This window comes from Pholcus phalangioides, unplaced genomic scaffold, assembly GCF_987345545.1.
Source record: "Pholcus phalangioides strain wild (caught in Gottingen) unplaced genomic scaffold, Ppha-v1.0 ptg000013l_1, whole genome shotgun sequence".
Classification (NCBI taxonomy): domain Eukaryota; kingdom Metazoa; phylum Arthropoda; class Arachnida; order Araneae; family Pholcidae; genus Pholcus; species Pholcus phalangioides.
This window is the reverse complement of record NW_028301606.1, coordinates 11,133,598-11,156,727: the sequence shown is the minus strand read 5'-3', so window position 1 is coordinate 11,156,727 and position 23,130 is coordinate 11,133,598. Positions and strand designations below refer to the sequence as shown.

Genomic DNA, 23,130 nt, shown 5'->3' with positions numbered 1-23,130 from the left:
TCGAATCCCGTTTTAACGAATACCGTTATAGCGAAAATCTCGTTTTAACGAACACTTTTCTAATCCTCCGGATAGGTTTGCATAGGAACAATGCAAAAACCTGGAATTCTTTTATAACGAAATTTCGTTTTAACGAAGTGATTTTTCCGGTCTCTTGGAGTTCGTTATAACGGGATTCGACTGTATTCGGGATGCGTTTTCATCAATTATAAGCAAGGCTCATTGATAATATTCTGTACGGATATCAAACGTGTTTACCAATTAGTGACGTTGTAGCTGAGATGTTACAACCAAGGCCGTTGCCACCGAGTTTGACTTTCTTTTAAACCGAACACAACTCCAGTCTATCGCCATGGGAAATTTACTACCGATAGAGTTGTGCCGGAAGTGTGAGCGTGAATACTTAACAGTCTCTGAGTGCGTATACGGTGTTGTGAATCTATGCTTTAAATTGTGAGTGAAGTGTAATGATCGAATATTTGTAACATTGCAGGGCTGTTGCTCTCTGTGGTTAGCCTTTTTAACAGGGAGATCGGCTCACATTCCCACCTCGAATTTGGGAACCACAGAAAACCAACATCCGCCAACCACCACTGTGGTGACGGTGGGGTTCGTCATGCTATGACCACTCGACCACCACAGCGGCAATCGAGTTTTACAGTATTCAGCATTGTATGGCCGTTGGCAGTCGAGTTTGACTGTATCTACGGGAGTCATCCGGAAAGTAATACCTGTTTGTTCATGCATGACATTTGAGCGGCAGCAGGTGCCCAACTGAATGTCAATCAGTTTCAGTCAGTTGTTTGTCCTCTATGTACAAGTTTACGTCGTGTTCTGAGAGTCTTTGTTGTTTTGGTGAGCGGTCAAAATGTCTAAAAAAAATTGAGCGTGCCGCCGTTTCTGGAACTCGTTGTCTGAACTATAAAAGTGTGCGGCCAAGTGTAATTATGAGAAAAACCAAAGACATGCACGATGATGTGATGAGTCATCTGTACGTTCATCGCTGAAGAAACGGCGTCAGTCGATACAGAATCGAAGGCACGGACTGCCGTCTAGCCCTAACGTTGACGAGAAACCAAACAACTCCTCGACATGTTTCGTTGGGAAATTGTCGATCATCCTCCATATAGTTCAGACTTTTTTAATCCCAAGTCACTTTCATCTCTTCAAACTTAAAAGAGTGTCTGGGAGAAACGAAAAACATTTTCAAAACAATGAAGACCTCAAAGAAGAGGGCACAACTTTTCTTTATGGAATGGCGGTAGAAGGATATGATGCTGGTATTTACAAATGTTTGAATTCAAATGGAAACTATATGCAGAAAAAGTATCATAAGGCATGAAAATGTAATAGAAAGGTTTGTAAAAAAATTGCAAGTAGTTAGTACTTTATTTGAAAATGGGTATTACTTTCCGGATGACCTACGCACTTTCTCGTATGAAGCGTATGCAGTCAGAGTAGCGCATTCTCTTCATATTTCTCATTCAACAGAGTAGCAAAAATACACGTTTTATAAATTGGCATTGGGTTTGCTTCTAGTAATTTTTTGCCAGATATTTCTAAATTTATATCTACGTTATTTCCAGACTCAACCACTGGTGATCGGAAAATGTTTCACGCCTCCGCAGATAAGTTTGCACAAAAATAAAAATAAAAATCCACAAACAACAACCAAGAAAAGCCAAACGGATGTCATTTTTTCCGGTGACGAGTGTTCAATTCTTTCACATTAGGGACGACGAAAAAGGTTCCATTGTCTGGATTCCTGCATCGTGTAATCTTATCCAACGCAATCTCGTCCTCTGCTCCAGTGGAAAATAAAGAGCAGCCCGAATGGGTCCACAGGAAATGCAACATGAACATAAAACAACATCACGAACCATCCTTTCGTAATAGTGAAAATAACTCTTTCAGGATAGTTCTGGTAAAAAAAAAAAAAGATTCACCCTATATAAGGTCTATGTCTACGGAGGCAGGAACTTGATCCTGTACGTTTCTCTCGATTCTAAATAACTCTGGTAATTACCATCATCGTACTTTTTTTTATACGGTTGCATTTTGTATTTTTTGTTTCGTATCATTAATCGATACCTAATTTGTATTGCTAGTTTTACCTATGGTTTGTGTAACTAATCCAACTAGAGATTATCAGACAATCCTCATCGGTATCCCTAAAAATAAAAGAAATAATTTTTCCGAGGGAAATTTCAATCGTGATGTCCTGATACGATTATAAGAACGTCAAAATATCCAGATGAATTTCTGTTAAATAATTTAACCCTTTATCTACCGCATTATGAAAAAATGAAATAAATATTATGTAAATTTTTTGGTGTAGGTCATTTTAGTGCTACTTAAAGCATAAGAAACATATATGCATATATTTAGTACACAATGGAATTAATTAACCTGATATTTTAAAGTGCACCGTTAGTATACTTACAATAAAATAAAAAAACCAATTCAAGTATGTTGAATAATACAGTTGCAGGAATATTCATTTACTTCACCACGAAGAAAAGTGTAATTTGTTTGATAAACACTTAAAAATAGCAAAAATACTACACTTGTAATACACAATAATACACTTGAAAAAAAGTGATAAACTGTAGACACTGTAAGGCGAAACATCAACTGAATTTTATTAACGTTGCGTTAACGTTATCAGTTGAAACTATCTCTATTAATATGACATGAATGTCGCTCTCCACTTGTTAATACAAGATGTACAGAAGACTGGATGTTGTGAAGATATTTATTATTTGAGATGTTAATTTTTTAAGGAAGGAAAAAACTCATCTCTGCTTCTACCGGGAGTCGAACCCGGGTCCCTCGATTGCCGGACGAGTGCTCTGACCACTAAGCTACAGAGGAGATAGAGATTTTCCTTCGCTAGAGCGTATATATGCCGAACGGAACCGTGCAATGGACGGTGAAAAAATTAACATCTCAAATAATAAATATCTTCACAACATCCAGTCTTCTGTACATCTTGTATCTCTATTAAGTTTCTCAGCGGTATCTGCAAGTTATCTCGGCATGATTTGATGTATTGTATAGCGGCAGTGTTGAGATATCTTGCCTCTGAATTGACGAGCAGACACTGGTATGTTTTTCTCCTTTCGAACCAGAGCCGCCCTTAAGGGGTGTGCGACAGGTGCAATCGCACCGGGTCCGTGTTTTGGTGAGGGGGGCGGCGCATTTACGGTACAATTTATTTCTTTCATCATTTCTGTAAATCTGCATTTTCATCTAGATTTTTTTTATTGTAGAAAGAAATAATTATGCAATTATTTATTTCGTAAATTCTGAATTTCCACTATGTCTCTGGAATAGTTGTTTCAATAAATTCTAAACTTTCATAAATTCTGGAATTCTGAAAATTTTCCTGAATTCTGGAATCCTGAATTTTCCTCAATTCCGGGATTCTGAAAATTTTCAGCAATTCTGAATTTATTTCTTTCATTTGTTGTGAATTATCCTCAATTCTAGAATTCTCTGTACTTTTCTCAATTGTGGGATTCTGAAGTTTCATCAATTCTGAGACTAATTTTATTTATCATGAATTTTCATCAATTCTGAGACTAATTTTATTTATTATGAATTTTCATCAATTCTGAAATTATTTCTTGCATTTATTCTGAATTTCGTGATTTTCATTTTCTGAATATTTTTTATTCCCCTCTCTCAAAGAAGAAAAAAATCGGGCTAAGGGGCCCCGCGAAACCACCATAATTTTCGCACCGGGCCCCGCATCTGGAAAGGGCGGCTCTGAATCGAATATGTTTTCTATTCCCACGAGCACGTCAGATCAACTGCCAAAGTCCGAAGCCAGCTTTTATTTACATTTTGATAACAGAAGCACCCCCAAATACCGCGATGTTTGGTGTTTGAAATCTATTTTTTCCCTTTCCTTAGGGATAACAACTTAATATGCGTACAGAATGAATACTATAAAAGATGGGGCGTGTATACTTTTCCCCTCCTTCGGTTTACTATTCTCGTAGTTCGAGGGTACTTGTAGTACCAAATCAGAAAAAGTATTTTACTTGAAAAAAAAAGATGTAGCATTTTATTGGTTATTTCCACTATGCATTGTTAATAATGTGGATGAGTGAAATTTCTAAAACTGTGGGAAGGGTAGGCAGACCATATTTGTTCGAGGAAAAATACGGGAAATTGATCTTCGAAATACGGAAAATATGGGGCATTGCTGATTATCGCCAAAAAAAAAAGTGCCAAAAGTGAACAAAGTTGCTAAATCATGTGAAAATCCCAGAAAAGTCGCTAATCACGGGAAATTAATCTGCATTTTCGGACTTGAAATTGCAGTGAATTAAAATAAAAACATGACAAATATATGCGAAATGAATATTGTAATTTGCTGTCGTAATTGTCATAATATATTTTCTAAGTTGGAAAGTTAATTTTATTCGTTATTTTGATGAATAAAATGAAGAATGAAAAGTCAAGTTGTCTTCGTTGAAAATACGTGAAAAACCGGGACTGTCCCGGGCAATACTAGACGTATGATCATCCCGGGGATGGGTTAATTAATATAATTACAAAAATTATACAGTGCTGCCACCTTTTGGGCATCATGACGGGTATTTGATCTCTTTTTTGTTTTGTATGCGTTTAAGTTGAACACCCCCCCCCCCTCCAACTTTTAAATGAAAGGTAGTATAATAAAGAGATCTCAGTCCGACACCATCTGATTAAGAATGTGAAACTCGTTCTTCAGCTGCAGAAAGTTGCCGAATGTGGAATCCTTAGTTACATTTTCGAACTGAGGAGTGGGGCGGGGAAATGTGTTCGATCTTCTTTTCTTTTTATTATCTTTGTCTAATTCAGGGGTCTTCAACGCATAGCCCGCGGGCTACATTTGGCTCTCGGAGTTTTTTTGTTGTGGCCCGCCGAACATTTTCATCATTTGGTTGATAACATTGAAAAAATTAATTATAGAGAGAATTAAAGAAAGAAAGAATAAATGAGAGAAATAGCTCTAGAATGAACGAAAGAAATAATTCCACGCACAGAATAGGTAAAAATTCAAAATTATTTAAAAAAATAAGTTTTGAATTTTTCAGAGATAATTTCAGAATTAGTGAAAAAAATAACTTATAAATCAATGAAAGGAATAATTTCGCGATTTCTGATAGAAATTATTTCACAATCAATAAAAGGGGGGGGGAACAATTGCAGGATATCATTGAAAGAAATGATATCACACAATACGAATTCAAGATATATTGAGAAGGAAAAATTTCAGAACAACCAAAATACTTATATAATTAAGAAATTATTTAAAGTGATTTAACATTAAAATTAATCTCAGAATTATTTGATTTAATGAGTAATTAATCAAGAAAATGTCAGAATTAGTGAAAAAAGGTATTGAAGAATAACAGAAATTGTTAATGAATAAAAGAAATAATTTCAGAAAAAAATTAAAGCCTTATATTATTTTTGTCCCTGTTTAATCAGATGTCACTAAATTACAGGAGCTGGTGACCCGGGTTTCGGGGGAAGTTCGAATTGGTCCGCCGTGTCTAGAAAGTTGAAGACCTTTGGTTCAATTCAAGTTGGTAAAGAATATAAAATGGGGGAAAAAACGAGATAAGAACTCTGCCAGAATTGCAATAATATCCTACCAGTATTGCGCCAAAAAGAAAGGATAAAACACTTTATCCGTTACAGCTGGAAATCGCCCGCATAAAGTGTTGAAATATGGGAATTTACAAGGATCTTAATCATCACCTCCTAGAGATAGAAGGCCTCCGCACGCTGCTTGCGACGCCAGTAAGTAGTCCATTTTCCCTCAGAATATTCAGGGAAATAAATCCCCTGCTCGTGCCAGTATTATCGTTGCGCGGAAAGGAAATGATCGGGCTCAAAATTGGCGATTTCAATGCCCCACCATTAAGACAGCACCTCCTAGAGATGGAGGGCAACCGCACGGGTTGCCATAAACGTCATTCAGACTACCTAGCAAGTTTGCCACATTTTGCAACATAGCATCCTATTTCGTTTTTTCTTATTAACAAATACAATTATACAACCTTTTATGCAGGAAAAAGAAAAGTCGAGGAATTTCTGAACAATTTTCGCGAGATCTCGTTCTTTTCTTTTCTTTCTACAAAGTACTCTTTTGCGCAGTGACGTCGCCAAATCATCGGAGCTGTCGTCAGTTTGCCGAGATTTACAGCAAAGTGCGTTAATTTTCATTTTTACATCAAATAATTACTATTTACAGTCGAAAAAGGACATAATAAATGATAAATAAGCACTATTTACATAATTTTCGTAAAAATAGTTTATTTCTGAAACACAGCGTCTTCTTTAAAAAAAATGAAAAAAGTTCAGTAATGAGTTTTATTAACTAACTGATGCAAAAGTCGAGCCATATAATTTCTCATGAAGCCATTATAAATTCCTTTAAAAGGGGAAGGGATCCGTAAAAATAAGACAATTCCTCTTCAATTACTTCAATTGCTATTACAAATTAGGCTCTGACTGCACCTGGCACCGCTTCAGTTACGTATTAAACTGATATAGGTGGTTTGATTGGAGCCGCGAGCGCAAATTCTGCTCCCGTAATCTTCACTAATGGTATGGGTTATCACTTCAGGGCAGATAACGCATTAGATATCTGCAGATCTTGTTGTGACAGCTCTCTTGAGGTAATGCTTCCATTTTATTATCGCCCTCTAGCCTCTCGCGATAGAAATCTCGTTTAGCACACATTCCATACTCCAAATAGCGGCAGCTTCAGGTCACGACAAGCCCTTAATTTTTCTTTCAAACTCAATTATAAAACTGAAGTGATCACTAATTCACCAGTTTCTTGACATCAGCAGCTAATTGACTCAGTAACGGTATGAAATATATAATAAAATGAGACATTAGATATTCATACCATTCACCTTTACGATTGTTTCAGTGCACCGCTGTTTGGGCTATTCATTGGAAAAAATATTTCATCCTTCGTATATTTAATGGGAATATTTATTTCATGCAAACATCACATATCGTATGAAGAGTTTATTTTTAAAAGGCAGCATTTAAATTTTTTTTTCTTCAAAATTCCCTTTTTTATTCAATTTCCACTTTTATTTTTTCAACAATAGCATTTAAATATTCTTCAACTACTCTTATTTGCTATCTGCTGAGTTATTTCCACTTTTGTAAAGCAGTCTATCCCGGAGGAATACGTTTCTTTATTTCTTTAGTGAATGTGGAAATGTTCCTTTTTGAAAATAAGCTCCTTATGTTTCTTTCCCAGCCACACAAACAGATAATTTTATTATTTGCGTCAAATAGCACAGATACATTCGAATTCCGTTTTAACGAACTCCAAGAGACCGGAGAAATTACTTCGTTATAACGAATCTTACGTTATAAAGGAATTCCAGTTTTTTGCATTGTTCCTATATAAACTTATTTGTGGGGGGGGGGGAGATTAGAAAAGTGTTCGTTAAAACGAGATTTTTTCGCTATAACGGCATTCTTAAAAACTGGATTCGACTGTATAATGCATATACCAAGAGCCGCCATCCCGTCGCACGGGAAGGTTTTCCAAAAAGAATATCTAAGTACAGAAAAATTTTTCATGCACCTCTGTAAGAAAATATGCGTATCGCCTGTAGGAAAATTTTTTTACCTATGAATGTGAACACTTTTCTTCTGTTGTCACTACGGTTTGTTGTGCTATAAAATTGACCAATTGTCACCACCAAATTGTTGACCACCAAATTGACGATTTTCAGTCCCATCGGACGAATCAGTGACGGTGTTGAAAAAAAAATTAAGAATCGATTTTTTAAAACAGATAATTTTTTTTAAAATTTATATCTTTTCTCAACCGGGAGATTTATTAAAAATACGGGACGTCTGTAGACCGAGGGGCTAAGAGAAGTTTGGCCACACTGACATATAATATTGTTTTGCACATTAAGTACTATTTTCTACCTTATGTGATATTCAGAGCAAATTTCAAGGTCAAATATGAACTGAAAATAAGCATTTTATGTGCATAATGTGAATATTTGCGATTAACGTACCTTTCCATCACCAGCGAAATGAAATCCATTGTCCGTTGAAAGTACCAAGAGCTTCCTCGACTTGTTACGCCAACCGATTTCTTTCTAAAATATTGTAGAAAAGTTTTCGTTTTATAAAACACTTTCTTTGAGATTTTTGAATGGATTATTATATATATATTACAGTTTCTAATAAATATACAGATTTAGCTAAAGGAAAAACAGATTTTCCGGGTTTGGTTGGATGATTGGATCTTTCATTTACCAGTCGCATCAATAAAAACCTCTCCACAACAAGTAATTCAAGTTACGAAAGTTAAATTTCACTCGTAAGAAACATAATGTTCACTTGTCTTGTGTGTTTATATGCAGGTTGCATAGCTGACATTTCGCATCCCAATTTACTGGCGAACCATTGATCCTAGAGAGGCATACTGCCAATTAGAAAAATAATCCAAACAGCGTGTGGACCTCAGATAAGTCATTCATATTGCAAGGGGTTGTATAGGTATTAGAATAAAAAATTAACTTTTATACGGACACCCTGAGCTCAAAAAATCCAATTGGGAAGTTATTGTCCCGCCTCTTCTAATGCGAACAAAAAAATTCCATGTTACTAACTGCTTTTCCAATTAAGTTATGCTCAACTTCACTCAATATTGTTCAATGACAGATTAAAAGCAAAAATATTTAAGAAGAAAAGAGTAGCAAATATATCAACGTCATCACCCATTTCTAGTCGGATACACCGGAGCAAGATATACCTTTTTCGTGCTGTATCCCTTGGACAGGTGAATAGACCATTTTTCCTCACCAATGAAAGGGAATGGTCACTCAATTCGGCATGCTCAATGAGTGGCTGTCACAAAAATATGTACGAAAGACCGTAACAACTTCACTTCCCGTCGTCTTTCATGCCGTTCGCTAGAAGATAATGATAGCTTGTTTCGACGCTGCATATGACAGATATGAACAAGCTGACTCGAATCCACAACCGTATTTAATTGTTATTATCCTTATCCAGGCCATGTTCCGCTCCCCTCACCCCGGTCTATATCTCCGTTCAACTAAGCTAAAACATAAAATCATAAGCGACTGCTGAGATACGCTAATGTATTTGGAAAGGACTCAATTATGAAATTTATATCTGCCAATCGACTGAGGATTCGCACATGTTTTCAATACAATATTTATAATTTTCTCAAAAAACCTGATTATGACATACCACAAACTTATGTAAGAGAAAATTTTAATGTTCATAAGCTGCATATATAATTATTTATTAGCCTATGTGCTGGTTCTCAAAGTGCGCCTCGTGGCTCCCTGGAGCATCGCCAAACTTCGTCAAGAGCGTCTTACCTAGCCTAAAATTGTATTGATGTCTGAAATCGTAATGGAATCAGACTTTTCCCGGCATTCACGTGAGAGAATTGTGATTACAATGCATGAGAACGTAAGGAGGGACTAGTAAATCATGACTAAAGCGAAGATGCTGCAGGTAAATGTCGGCTAAGGGCCGTATTCATAGACATGGTTTAAACTGTAGTCGCAATTTTTGGATAAGAGATTAATATAAGTTGGTTAAAAACCCAAATTTAACCAATCCCTATCGATCTCCCATCAAAAAATTGTGACCATAGTTTAAACCATGTCGGTGAATATAGCCCTAAACATCGCAAGAGAAGCGATAGAAAATTACAGCAATCATCATTCTCATGTTCAGCAAAATGGATGACTGAATAAGACCAATGGCAAACGAGGTCTACATAATGCAGCTGGGAAACGATGGGATGGGTGTTTAGGACAGCTGGAATGTTGTAAGTACATATTTCTTTTATGCCCACCTCATATGTTGGTGTGTTAAGTTTTTTACGTTTTATCGAAGTTCTTTTTCGACTATTATATTTCTTTGCAGGATTTAGGATAAAAATCACGAAAAATTGAAGGGAAATAAAAATTTTGTTCACTTATTTTATTTTCATGTGGAGAAGACAAACAGAAACTCATCACCTGACACACGACAGCCTGCATGATTGCGTCAAATCCTCCTTCGACACCATCCAGATTTCCCGACACTTTAGACTGTCGAACCCTCTTTGCGAATTCTTTGGTTCTTAGACTGAGAGGCATATTGTTCTGGAATCCGTAAGGAGCGGCACATCCTGGACAGGGTTCTTTCAGCCTTGACATAAGATAAATATAAGAACCTGAACATCTCTCAATTTCATAAAATAAGTAAAAGAAGACGTTTCTGAACACTTTTGCATAAAAATCAATTCCTTCAAAAACGTGTACGATTCTTTTTTTTTTTTTTCAAAGCACAAGGTTAGCACAAAATAAATTTGCCTTGCATTCTGCACCTGCAACCGATAATCTGATCGATGTCACAATTTATACGTTTTTTATTGTAATTTCTAGAGTAAACTTCCCACAACCGTAAGTTGTTTAAAGACGACAATATCTGAAACTGATCACAGATGCTGCATCGCACGTTAGCACTGCACCTACTACTTAGCATGCTCTTCATAAATATCCCTCTGATGAATTGCTAACGAATCGGTATATGTTGGAATGTGCCGTGTATGTGTTGTGTACCTAATTTTAATTTTGTTGTGAGGAATGATTGTGTTGTGTGTATAAGAAATGCTATTGCTAATCCACTCAGTGGGTTATTTTGCCGGTGGTATTACGCATGAAATGTAGTAATAGTAAATTGTAGTAGGTCTAATTACTTTCCGTGGAGAGATTGTTTTGAATCGGAGATAGGCTCGCATTCATGCCTTAAAATTGAAAAGCTGCTACAAAACTGCCTGGGCAAATTTTCCTGATAAAATCTTTCACCAGCCAGTCTAGTGGCAATTGGTGTCTGATTTACTTCGATTATTTCGATATTCCAATAGTATTCCAATATTCCTTTGGTGGTTGTTCTCGATCTGTGCAACGTGTGTATTTTCCAGGACCACTCCAGGAAAATAAAACCAAATCAGAAAAACCTAGTGAATAAATATAGAAAGATACTCAAGTGTGTGACTCTGCCACAGAAATGAATTCTTAGAAGGGCTTCGCGAGTCAAAGGGGGAAAAAATAAGAAACCCTTAAGGATGGCTTAAAAGGGTTACATTCCCACTGACTACTCACCATGGACCAGGATCACAAGTTTTTGTGTTAAAGTTGTTACATGCATACAGTAGAGGGTCTGGGCTGACAAGGATCCAGTTCGAGGCACACAAGGCATGAAATTCTCATTATTTTTTGTCTTTCACTCTATAAATTCATAATGGAGGGACCCCCATGCAAATGAAGTTTCCGTGCCGTGCCCTGGTGGAAGTCATGTGTTAAGATGACCCCAGGTGTTTTTTCGTCAATTACAGGTAAATTGTGAAAGTAAAGAATCCTCACCCTTTTTTTCTGCGCAGCAAAAAAACTTTGTCCACAGAAGCTTTCTTAGACTCAAAAATTTCATATTTTGCTAACTTTTGCAATATGAAAAAATTTTACCTTTCTTTGTCACTTTTGTCAATAACCAATAAACCGTTAAAAATAAAATTTTATCAGCAAAAAAAAAAAAAAAAATGCCTGCTAGGAAATATTGAAAATAACGGTGTACACACGCTATTATATTATATACATTATAAAAAGCATCATTGAACTAGGACAACTGCTGCCACCTATCAAATAAAATCACAACTGTTATATTTCTTCGATTGATATTGGTGACCAATTCTCGATTGTCGTACCTTAATTACCAAAAAAAAAAAAAAAATTAAGAAATAAGAATTTCGGAAAAAAAAACATCGCTTTTACGAATTACAATTTCCTGATGAAACGGAAAATGACATTCATGAAATTCTGGACCTTGTTCGAAAATTCGATGGGAAAAGAATGTAATGTTACTGTTTCTAAGTTATTTGGTCCTCCAAGTGATCTGATTTTTTTAAAACACCATCTCGTTCAGATTCAAAATAAAGAACATCTTTGCTATAGTTCGTTTCAGGTTAACTTTGCAGTGAAAGGGAAGCTACGAGGGAACCGCATCACACGTTGCTATGACAACGAAAGCCTTTCAACCGATGTATCGATGCGCAGTCGCGGTAAGGTATAGCTGATTCTCGCCAATCTCACTGATAAAATCTTTTTTTTACGCATAATGGTGATCATTTTTTTTTCTATTTTAAAATTCTTAAACGAATAAAGATCGATTCAGAACACTATTTTTTCAGTATTCATTTTCAATCATTCAAAAAATTGAAATATTCTTCATAAATGATCATCGTAAGCCTCCGATATATGGGAACTATATTTTGGGGCGAAGGAATACACTCTCTACCTTTCTCTGCACTGCAAAGTTAACCTGAAACGGACTATAGCATTAGTAAGAATAATAAAGATTCTTTGAAGGCTCTCGGGGTTCAGGAATTTTCAAGGTTCCGTGACGTTTGATCATACGAGACATCCCAAAAAACACTAGCGGAACACATGGGCGGAGATACGGGGGAGCGTGGGGGGCATTGCTCCCCCATCGTCAAAGGCGAAGTTGATTGATTTAATGTATATATGAATTGACATCATCATCATCGTGCCCCCCCCCCCCCCCGGTATCGCCGCTTACGGCGGAACACCAGTTGGAAACCCATGCTCTAGGTCGGTAATTGGCCAATTTTTTTTAGCAGTGGACCGAATAACTAAAACAAAGGGACATGTTTGTACATTGATTCCAAATTGAAATTTTTGTGCTTAGAAATGAGGTGTGTGTTGCACACTTTGAAGACTGTCACAGTTTCATTGCAAATGAGAGACAATGGTTTACACTTTGTAACTGTGAAAAAAGAAATAGGTATATTTTAATAACTTCATGCATATATATATATATAGGATTGATTTAAAAACTTTTGCACATGCATTACATATATATATATATATGTATATATATGTGTGTGTGTGTGTATGTATATATATATATAATGCATGTGCAAAAGTTTTTAAATCAATCTCTATTCGAATTCTCACAACTATATTTTCCATGTGCAAAAAATAGAACATCCCCTTGATTAATTTTTTTTTTAACACTGAAATTGAAAATTGTATACAATTATTTTGAAATCTATGGCGGGCCGAATAGAACATTTAAGCGGGCTGCATCTGGCCCGTTGGCTGTAGTTTGCCCATCGCTCTTCTAGGTCATTCCCATGTTCAAACATTTTTTTTTGGTCACTCTTTTGGCGGATCACTGACCTGGTCTCTTTCTCTCTGGGTCATTATTTCATTCCCAGGCTTATACATTCTCTAGGTCCCCCCATGTTCACACGCTTTATTGATCATTGGCCTAGTGCCTTTCTGTTTGGGTCATTCTTTTAGTCACTCCTATACTTACGCACTCTCTGTGTGTCACCATTTACCTGATTTCTCACTCTCTGGGTGACTTTTTTTTGTCACTCATATGCTTGCACACGCTCTATGTCACACTTTTTATCGGTCACTGACGTGTTTTCTTGTTCTATAGGTCACTCTTTTGGCAACTGAGGGGGTTACAGGTTGTTGCGCATTCTTTGGGTAACTGTTTTGGTCTCTCACTGACAATGTCCCTCACTCTCCAGGCAGACGTGTATTTTACCACCTGAGAGCCATACAATTTTTGTCACCTTTCTCCCACTCTACTGGTTTTCTTGATCACTCCCTCTCCAAAATTTGCTATTATGGGATACGGCATGCTAAGCCTCCCTCCCCCTCCGTGGATATATCTCTGCGGACAATGTTGTAATTTATTTTTCTGCAGAATCATTGAACATATGCTTTGATTAGGATACGTGCAAGAATGCTCGGCTTCATTCGTAACGCCTTCTCCTAAACTTATCCTCCTTTTTTCAGAACTTTAGTTAGTCCTGGACTGGAGCATGCAGTAAGGTTTGGGAGGCCATTCTTATAGAGACCTGGTTTAGGGGGTGCGGAGAGGAATCACGCGCGCTGTTGTAAGGAACAACTCCAGCTCGATAAGTAAGGATGACAACTCCATGTTGTGGTGTCGCAGGGAATTTTTCCCCTAACAGGGTTTTAAATAAATGGAATAGCTTACCTCCGGGAGTCGTTTAGTCTAACACGATTGGCGCGTTTGAAAAAGAAAAACGGTATTCACTATGGGATGAACCGAGGAGCCTGCAATCTACGCTCAGATAAGGCAATCATAACTTTTTATGGGAATTTATTTTTTTATCATGATCTCATTAGTTTTTATTAATTTTATTTTAGTATGTCATTAGTCTTTCGTCATAATTGCCCTTATTTTAGGTTGCTGTATTTTAGTTGTATTTTTCATCCATATTTTTCGTAGGCACCTTTTCTTCAGCCCCCTCGTTGGGAAATTTGCCTGTTGTGACCTTCGTGTTTGTATTTGTAAAAATTGTGATATTAATCTGACTATTTGTCACAACTGCTGAATGCTCTATACCCGCCAACTTATTTCATTCACATTTTATTTTATTTTCCATAAAAAAACATCTACAAACATAGAAGAAGATCCAGTTATTGAATTTTTCAGGTGTATCTGGCCATTGACAGCTGTCGTGATGTCTCCTAATGGAATTCAATAACATATTCTTTTTGATCGTTAACTTTTCTGAACACACAAGGAGAATGAGATAAGAAAGAATGACGCGTATTTTGATATCGGAAAATTTCATTAGAATACCTGGCAGGATGAACACTGACGTAAGGCGCTGCCACCTTGTCAACGAAAGATCCAAAACCAAGCCGGAAATTCGAAGTTATGGATCCCATTTGCAAAGCTAGCTTATCGCCGAGCTCAGCTAATTTCACTTTGTCATCGGCCATGGAGTACGACAAGTCCATCAAGTAATACAAATCGACTGGGTAGTCAACGGCTTGACGGAATTGGACGGGAAATGTCACTGGAGAATCTAGAACGGAAAAATAGTCTAATTTTTTTTCTTGAATTATATATTTGTAACGGTATATGTGATAAATCCAGTTATTATGCATAATTGCCGAACATTTTGGTAAGTTTAATACGTTCCTCCTAAATTTATCACTTTTACCGACTATTATGCATTGTACCCAAGCGTCCGTCGGTGGTAAGTTTGATACATTTCTCTAAACTAAAGGGAAATGTATCAAACTTACCACCGACGATTATAAAGCGAAATCAAGCGTCGTTCGTAAATTTGATATATTTCATTAAATTTATCACTTTTATCGGTGATTACACATAATACCCATGAGTCAAGTCATTGGTAAAGTTGATATAAATCGTACTATATGGTATACTATACACGATAACACATATAATATGTATATCGTATCATTATATCAGGAAACGATTGTAAAATTTGTTATTATTACATGGGGGTCCGACTATATTCATCGCACGCACTAGGCTCGTTTGGAATTTTTTTCATAATTATCAAAATCACCAATTAAACCAGGGTATTAAGCATAATCACATGTAAAGGCGATAAATTTCAACTATTTCAAACCTACCAACTACAACTTTGTTATTATGTGTAATCTCCGGTAAAAGTGATAATGTTTTCAGTGTTTATCAGCTTTACCGACGACGCTTGGGTATTATGCATATTCACCTGTAAAAATAAAAAAATTATCAAACTTATCAATACGATTTCTAAGTATGCATAATGATCGGTTTTTATGTATAATAACCGATTTACATATTTAATTAAATCTAGAAGCTATCCATACTTAGAATAAGACAACCATAAATACATTTTATGGGGCATTGTATAATATTTTATCATGTATATACATTGCTTCTAGTTTTTGAAATTGCATTTTAATTGGGTTACTGTATTTTAGAAATATATGACATCCATATTTGTTATTGGCATCTTTTTCTCAGCCACCTCGTTGGCATTTTGTCTGTTGTGGCCTTGTATTTGTATTTATTTACCTTAACATATATACAGGGTGTCCTGTATTACCTTAACATATATACAGGGTGTTCTGTATTACCTTAACATATATATACAGGGTGTCGGCCTTTATCTCATCAACCACCCGAAGTACGATTTCAACTTAAAAAATGCTCAAAACGCGTTCAAAAATTACCCTGTACCAATTTTGAGAGTAAAAATACAGTGCGTAACAAAATAAAAAAATCTAAATTTTTATATGGTCCCCTCCGTGCTCCAATTTCCAATTAGAAAGTTGTTGCCCTGGCTCTCCCGATGCAAACAGAAAAAAAAAAAAATCCATGTGTCTCAGCGCAATATTCACAGAGATATTCGAATTCCAAAAACGGAGGAAATTTTGGAAAGAACAGCGTTAAATGCGGGTAAAATGGTTTTTCGCTTTTAATGCTGTTCTTTCATAAATCTTCTCCGTTTTTTGAATTCGAATATTGTTGTGAATACTGCGCTGAGACACATGGAATTTTTTTTGTCGGGAAAGGCAAGGCAACAACTTACTAATTGGAAGTTAGAGCACAGGGGGGACCGGATAAAAAATTTAGACTTTTTGTTTCGTTACACCCTGTATTTTCACTCTCAAAACTGGTACAAGACGGACGGTTGATGAGATAAAGGCCATGCTAGCACTTACAGGACACCCTGTATATAACGTTACTATCATGAAACAAAGCCCAAGGAATATAAATCCAGCAATATATTTATACCACCCACGGACAATATCTAAAAAATTTATAAATTTGTCGTTAAAGGTACAAAAAATGCTTCGTATGGAAGCCTGCGGAAGGTTTTTCTTCCACGAACTTTCCCGTTCGTTCCCAAAACTCATTCCCGGGTCCCAGGAGAATGACTTCCCGATATTACGTCGTGGATGTCCGCCAGCAATACCCGACATGCACACAATCAGGAAGACAAATAAACACTTGAGCGTTCGTTATTTAATAAAACAAGGCATGTCGCGGTTCCCTTTTGTTTTATCGTGAAACCAAAGAGAACTCAATTCTCTATATTAGAGAGCACAACACTTTCCTTCAAGTTAAAAGTCATCTGTTGTTGATATTAAGCTTTCATTTCTGGTATATAACATATACAGTAAAACCCACTTTTAACGGTCACGTCTTTGCGGGCAAATAATAATTCCCCTATCGTATAACAAAAGTATGCATTTCAAATCACTGATTTACGGTCAGCCCTCTTTTACGGACGAATTTTTTTTTTGTCCCGTTGGTGTCCGTAAAAGAGAGGTTTTACTGCATATTTGTAATGTTGTACAGTGAAACCTCCATATAACGATATTTTACGGACCAAGCAAAAATATCGTTGTATGACAGGGATCTGCAACCTCTTTTGAGTCGCGAGCACTGTGTGTGTGTGTGTGCCCATACTTATCATCAAAGAAAGCGCACCTCCTATGGCAAGGGTGTTCAACATTTAGGAGAGTGCGGCGGGTGACTTCGATGGTTTTTTTCAGCATTCCTATAAGCTCTATAACCATACAAGCCTTTTTGTCGCAGGGCCACTGATAAAAAAAGCTTCGAGGGGGCCACACGTTAAAAACCTCTTAACTAAGCAGTTGAAATATTCATGAGAATTTTTCAATCAAAATTTTGATACATACTTGGTCGAATTCTCAGATGAATTTCTTGTGGCTTGATCTGAACGGCTTCGTCTGCTTTTGCCCCTTTATCACTCAATGTCCTATCCTATTGAACAAATTAAAAATCATTCTAACACACACACAAATTCAAGACACAGTAGAACCTCTCGATAACACACTCTAAAAATTTCTTCCGCTAATGTCCACTAATGGGAGAGACAGTGGAACCTCGTTTACACGACTTTCACATTTATAACAACGTTTGGCGTCAGTAGCAATTGTTTCCAGAGGTGCTGACGTGAAGAAAACATTGGGTGGGAGGCTGACAGTTGCTAGTCGTCCCGTATATACGGGACTCAAGCGCATACGTAGAATAGGGGAACAAAATTTATCCCTTACAAAATTTATTGGGGAGGGGAAGCTCAAAATGCCTCAACCCCTAGGTTCCGGCGCCTATGATTGGTTTATATATATTTTGATGTTAAAATATGTATGCTACTGTGTAAAAGTGATACACCCCGGTGGATATGCATAGTAGAAGTATGCCACAAGAAAGTTTGATTAAATTTCACTACATTCATAATTTTCACCGGCGATTATGCATAATTCCCAAATAAAGTTAGGAAGTCTGATAAATATGGACAAATTTATGACCTTTCTTCTTCTTCTTTATTAAACCAATTAATTATTTTAAACCATATGTGATACGAGAAAAACACCTATTTTGTAAGAAAAATTAAATTGTGAAAAAAAGATAAAACTTTCAAACAACATTATCAGTCTTGTAATGTTGGCTTTTTTGACATGTATCAACAAACAAAACCATCATCATTAACATTCGAATTCACCATCCTGGATCTAGTTATATTCAGTTAATTAATCAATTAATTGACAATTTATCATATTTGCCAACACGAGCTTGGGACTAGTCACAATCTTTGTTGAATATGATGAATTCTCGGTTTATGACCAAAAATTAATAAATTTGAGTTTGAATGATTTTAGTGTCCGCTGACGGGGAGTGAAATACATTAAACCCCTATTCCACGGGACCGGGGATCAGAAAAAGTGTCCGTTAACGGAGGTTCCTGTATACTAAAACTTTGCAACCCGTCAATCATCCCTTATTGCCTCTTTAATTCAGTTCATGGTATAAGTATAAAAACCAATTAGAGTCGATACATTTCTCCACATATTTCATAATATCGTAGTTGCGGAATATTTTCAAAACAGCTTATACGAATGTAAGATCTTATTAATAATTTCTATCTCACTCGAACGACGGAATCGCATGCACGCTTTTTATGTTCATCAAGTAAACATTTGATGAAAATTTTCCTGCTTTGCGAAAGCATTTTATGATAGGAAATTAAATATGAAAACGTCATTTGATCCGCTCTAAATTAGATGGCACTGTTACAGATATTTTAACGCAGTTGATCCTGTCAAATTTATTATTCTTCCAATTGCTGATCCTATATATATATGATGTAAATATTAAATTACACATAATGTAAATGTGGTAACGTTAAACATGTAAAAGAGGCAAAAACTCATTTAAATTATTTTATTGTTTTAAAGAAATCAGTTATTAGTCAACTAATCAATTATTAAAAAAATGATATTCAGTTTTTATCTCAATTTTTTCAGTAATTCCTGGAAATACATGAATTAATTATTCATTTGCTTACTTTTCCCTCATAAACAGTTTCTATTTTTTATAATAAAACAATTTGCTTTACATCTGTCCCTGTTTTATTTCAATGTATTTCGCAACCACACAGTCATAGTGTTTTTATAGTATGTGTAATATATTCATTAAATAATACTGTTTTAATAAAATGCATCGATTCATCGTCATATTTCAATTTTCCCTCTCAATAGTGTATTTAGTAGGTTTGACGCATGTTTCGTTACTTTCAGCAAAATTAATAAAATTAATTTTACAATATCCACATCGTCGTTTTCCGTCGGGACAATAATAATGTAAGTATTATACAGTCGTATCCCGTTATAACGAATTACAAGAGACTGAAGAAATTGCTTCGTTATAACGAAATTTCGTTATAAAGGAATTTCCAATTTTATGACTTTTAACACTCGTTAAAAAATTTTTCTTGTAATATAATTTGACGCGAAAGAAAAAAATTACTTATTTACGTTCTAGATAATAAAAAGAATGAAACTAAATTTAAAAAATAACTGAAAGTACACTCAAATCAATTAGGCATTGGATTTTTTTTCGACAAGTTTTACTTACATATTTGAGGCAAATAATCCGTAACTTTTTTTGTACAAGTAGTGTGGAAGCTGAGAAAACGACAATTCCTCTAAAGTATACGCGTGCTGAAACGCGAACAATGCTTGAAACAAATGCTTTGAGTGATTTCGCATCCAAAAGCACATCTAAATTCCGTAATCTTTTCTCATATAAGTGGACTGGTAACCAGTACATTTCGGAAATGAAATGTCCTGAAACCATGTGTGTATCTGGAAAATGTCTTGAACGAATGTTCTATAAAGACAGCTACGTACACATCTTGGAAATTTCAGTCTAGTTTTTTTTCCCCTATGGGATCCTATAACTGCTGTTTAAATTTGAAATTCCAACTTGGTCCAGTTTTTTAAAAATGTTGAAAGAGTAGATGGAGATGTGCCGTATTTTTTAATATCACGCATTGTTTTCATTTACTCCAGGATCAAATTCTGAAACGATCTTGAGTTTTTCTTTAATCGAAAACTCTTTCCTTTCGAGATCACTCATTTTGAAACTGAAGAAATGTGAAACATTCCTAACGTGTAGCACTAGCTTATACCACGGATTTTATTTCTTTTTCACGTACCGTATTGATTAAAAATTCTCTTCACAAGCCATCGAAGAACAGCCCTTCTTCCCCAACAGTTCAGCACGTTAATTCTCTGAAACCGATTTTACGGGATCATTTTTGGAACGTTCTGTACTCTTTTGTTGATTTTCAGGAACTTGTTTTTGAATTCGTTATAATGGATTTTTCATTTCGTAATTTCGGGACTCGCAATACATTGTTCTTATGTAAATTTGTTTAAGAATTAGAAAAGTTTTCGTTATACAAGGATATTTTTACTATAACAGTATTCGTTAAAACCGGATTCGACTGTTCTAACTTAAAGAGGAATTCATTACTTACCATCAGATTCACTAAATAATTTTTCGGACGTACTATATCCTTACACTTTCCTATCAAATTGTTTACATGGTCGCATCTTGGTATATCTCGTTGTGTATAATCCTGAAATAAAAAACTAAAAAGAGCCAGTGCGCAAATGTGGTTTTTAAATTATCACAAATGGGGATTGAAATGATAACAATTAAATTATTGTGCAATGTAAAAAAATGCTTCGGTACTTGGATCACCTCTTGAAAATTCACAATTAATGCATGTTAGCCAGAGGTGCACGCAGAGAGGGGGCCATGAATGGACTCTTGCCTTCCCAAAGACATCAAAATTAAAGTAAAATATCAATATAATACACAAAAACAATGTTCAGGCTGCATAGCACACACAAACGGGGGATTATGGCATTTTATTGGCAAACCATTGATCTTAGTAACTTACTTTCAATTAGAAAACATTTTCAAATAACTTGTGGTACTTTAGATATGTACCACTCATGTTTCAAGGGGTTGTATAGTTCATAAAATATAAAAAATTAACTTCCTATACAGTTCCCGTGTGTCCCAAAACCCAAATACAAAATTGTTGCCCTGTTTCCCTTGATGCCAACAAAAAAAATTCCACGTTTCCAAGTGCAATAAAAAGGAAAATTCGGCTGCGGTAGTGGCACATCCGCAAGAAATATACAGAAATAAAATTTTTGTATTATCTCGATCAGAAAATATTAATTAGGGAAACTTATGCCTCGCTATTATATGTACATACTACGGATAGAAATTTACTCAGTTATATTCAATCACTTTATTATACTTTTTTTCTTCCTTTTCTTCTACTTTTTCGTTCCCTGCGGTTAAGCTAGGACAAGGTTACCATATTTATCGCCGATTCGTCAAATAAAGATCATCCGAACTTCTTGCCTATAGCTTGTAAGTGAAAGGGTTAAATGAAAATTCGTCAAGATATCGGTAGTTGAAATTCTTAATTTTTCACGCTTAGGATCATCTCCATATTCTTTTTCAGACGTTTTGATTTTAGCTCGTACAAAGTGAAAAAAAATTTTCGAATTCAACCATCGATATCTCAACGAATTTTCATTAAAATCTTACGGGGGTGAACTTCTTTTGGAGTAATAAAGTGCAGATTTCCCGATTTTATTGACATTTCTTCAATTAAAAGCTGTTTAGAAATTTTAATTTGTATATTCCCTCCTACAAGTAGTTTCCCGGAAGTGCCACAACCGTGAATTTTCTTCTTAGTGTAATCGGTTTTTTTTTCATATTATACTTTAATTTACGCCGTAAAATTTTTATTCCTTTTGAACACTTTTCGTCAAAAACCACGAATGAAAAGAAAAAAAAACTAATTTCTTGAATATTCACTCAATTTAATGGAAGAATTAATAATATATTTCGTACAAGCCATCAGTTTTCTCTCCATGTTAGTGAGCAACTGACGAGTTTGTGTCTCAAAGACAATTTTTTTCATATTCCTCCAAACATCACTAAAGATTTATATTTAGAAAAACAGAAGTTTTTTTTTTTTTTTTTTGGCAGCATGGAAATAAATGTTTAAAAATCACAAAGCGAGTGAGTAATTACCTCTTTAAATATTCAATTCGCGTCACTCAATGTGCCAATTTTTAATTTGTAAAATTAGTTAATGATAGCTCATTTAACCACTTGAATGGAAGTGGTAACTTATTTATTAACGAGTTTTCTTCAGAAAAAATTCAAATAAAATCTTATTGGTGGTTGGTGGAATTAATTTATGGACATCTCTTCAACTAAATATAATGTAAATTAGACACCTACCTGTGCACGCTGTTGTTGGACCTACCATTTAAAATTTAAAATCTGGTTAAGATATCAATACCGTACAGAAAGTACGTAGTTTCATTATATACAGGTAGTACAAGGGTGCTCAAACTTTTTTGGAGAGTGTGGGCCACTTTATTACTTTGAAAACGTGTCGCGGGCCACTTAAGTGAACTGGAACAGTGCCCGAGGTCACTTAAGTGCTCTGGACTTGTGTCGTGGACCAATCGAGTGATCTATAGATGTGCCGTGGGTCATTTAAGTGATCTGGTAATTCCCGCGGGGTTACTCAAGTGATCTGTAAATATGCCACGTATCACTCAAGTGATTTGTAAATGTGCCGAAGATCATTCAAGAGATCTGGAACTGACGTGACCAATCGAGCGATCTTTAAATGTGCCGCGGCCGCTTGAGCGATCGGGATATGTGCCACGAATCACTCGAGTGATTTATAAATGTGCTGCTTAGTTCACTTTCACAAAATTAGATATGAGGTCATGGCCCACACCTATGACTTCGAGGATCTCTAATTTATATCAATGACCTTCCTCAATCCCTCAACCTTCACCACTAGACTTTTTGCTGATG

General features: G+C 35.7%; 1 protein-coding gene across 2 annotated transcripts in view; it reads right to left on the bottom strand.

The window, feature by feature from the left end:
* Positions 1-23,130, bottom strand: part of LOC149078595 (integrin beta-PS-like) — a 72,375-nt gene that overhangs the window by 31,238 nt on the left and 18,007 nt on the right. The window contains exons 4-8 of one of the 2 annotated variants that reach the window (XM_089240712.1): positions 20,741-20,842; positions 17,595-17,679; positions 14,725-14,953; positions 10,053-10,224; positions 8,064-8,147 (exon numbers count right to left, since the gene is read on the bottom strand). In XM_089240712.1, the coding sequence (XP_089096838.1) occupies positions 8,064-8,147; positions 10,053-10,224; positions 14,725-14,953; positions 17,595-17,679; positions 20,741-20,842 (672 nt within the window). Of the gene's footprint in view, positions 1-8,063; positions 8,148-10,052; positions 10,225-14,724; positions 14,954-17,594; positions 17,680-20,740; positions 20,856-23,130 lie in introns of both variants that reach the window. The other variant, XM_089240713.1, reaches the window with a different exon arrangement.